This window comes from Propithecus coquereli, unplaced genomic scaffold, assembly GCF_000956105.1.
Source record: "Propithecus coquereli isolate 6110/MARCELLA unplaced genomic scaffold, Pcoq_1.0 Scaffold320, whole genome shotgun sequence".
In the NCBI taxonomy this organism is placed as follows: domain Eukaryota; kingdom Metazoa; phylum Chordata; class Mammalia; order Primates; family Indriidae; genus Propithecus; species Propithecus coquereli.
Window position 1 is genome coordinate 556606 of NW_012148842.1, and position 1840 is coordinate 558445.

Sequence of the window (1840 nt, forward strand, 5' to 3'; positions counted from 1 at the left end):
TATGGTGAAGTTCCCTTCAAGGGTGAAGTTCCCTTCAATATTTCACGACTTCATGAAATATTTGCTTTTGTGGCATATGCTTACTTATTTAAATTTTTTACTAAGTCATAAGTGGCAGTGAACTCTGCAAAACCATTATCCATCTGTATTTTAGAAATTAATCAGTTAATAATTTACAGTTTAAAAAGAATTGCATATAAGTAATTATCTGAATTTCTCTTTTCAAGTCTGATTTTAATTCCTTTGGTTTCATCTGCTTCTAGCCTTCAGAAACAGTCAAATAAACAATGACCGTAACAGGAAAAGAACTTACATATGCAAGTCGTCCCATTTTCATCCAAAAGTTGATTATCAGCACAAGCACACACCCGGCCTCCTGGAATGGCCAAGCAAAGTGTACTACAGCCTCCATTATTTACTCGGCACATATTGTCACCTGCAAGAGGAGGGAAACAAATGTGTCAAAGACCTCTGATTCCAACGAAACTTAGCCAACTTAGGTTCACATTCTTTCTAGGAGATGTACATACGCAAAACTATGTATGCATACATATGCTATGTATATTACATATTTAGTAAAATAATATTCCTGCTGAATCATAACTAAATTTAGAAAAGTTTGAAAATATATGATGCATTGGTAGGTAGATAAGAAGAATTTACATGTTTGTCGGAGCAGATGGAGGTTTGTTGGCAGTTAGGTACTAGGTGAAAGAGGAGGAATAGAACAGAAAGGTGTCTGTCTTGGATAGTTTTCCAGATTAGGCCTACTGTTTTCAAGTCCGAGTTTTTGGAAAGTAGATCACTGGCTCTCGGAACATGGTTTTGTGTGCCCGTCAACAGAAAGTGAACGGGCACTGGGGACAGAGGTGGGATATTCTTCATTCTTGTGCAAAGAGTACACTGGCATGTCAGTGTGTTGGGGGCTTCAGGAAACACAGGATTATCCGCGAAGGCTTAATAACGAGCAGCCCTGTTAGCATAAGGAGAATGTACAGTTCACAAAGACAAAAGTGTTGTTCCAGTAGACCTAAAGAGCGGGGGCACTGATGAAGCATACAATGGACATCAATTAAGTGGGCATGAGAGGAAATTCATAAAGGTATTATTCATGAACATATGTGAGGCATACTTGGAGACTCTCAGATAAAACTGAGCAAATTCTTGAAGAGGCTAGAGATCATATTTTATAAAGGTGTAAGAGTAAATACAATTTAGGTGGTTACCATTTTTGTGCCATTTATTCCTATAAATCGGAAAGGTAAGGAAGGAAGTGTATTTACAGTCATGTGTTCTTTAATGACAGGGGTGTATTCTAAGAAATATGTCATTACATCATTGTACGAACATCACAGGGTGTTCTTACAAAAACCTACATGGGATAGCCTACTACCCACCTAAGTTATACGGAATAGTCTATTGTTCTGAGGATACACACCTGTATAGCATGCTACTGTACTGAACGCTGTAGGTAATTATAAGACAATGGTAAGTATTTGTACATCTAAACATATTTAAACATAGAAAAGGCATAGCAAAAATATGGAATTATCATCTTATGGGACCACTGTTATATATATGGCCCATAATTGACTGAAAGGTCATTATGCCATGTATAACTATACTTAGCTATAGCTATAGCTATACAGCTTAGCTATAGCTATAACTATACTTAACTATATGTATAAAATCAAAAAGAACTTGACAACATTAGCAATCCAGTTGGCAGTGTAATTTTCAGGGTCATTTTACACAACGTTGCATTTTTCAAGGTATCAATAAATAAAATTTTGATTATATCAGAAGATCTTACTTAAACATTATAAATAAAGAGCTTTTA

At 35.9% G+C, this 1840-nt stretch overlaps 1 protein-coding gene across 1 annotated transcript in view; it reads right to left on the reverse strand.

Annotated features, from left to right (window-relative positions):
- The window catches only part of LOC105815227 (low-density lipoprotein receptor-related protein 1B-like), a 68630-nt gene that overhangs the window by 13779 nt on the left and 53011 nt on the right, over positions 1-1840 (reverse strand). The window contains exon 9 of the mRNA XM_012650374.1: positions 314-436. Within this exon, the coding sequence (XP_012505828.1) occupies positions 314-436 (123 nt within the window). The remainder of the gene's footprint in view (positions 1-313; positions 437-1840) is intronic.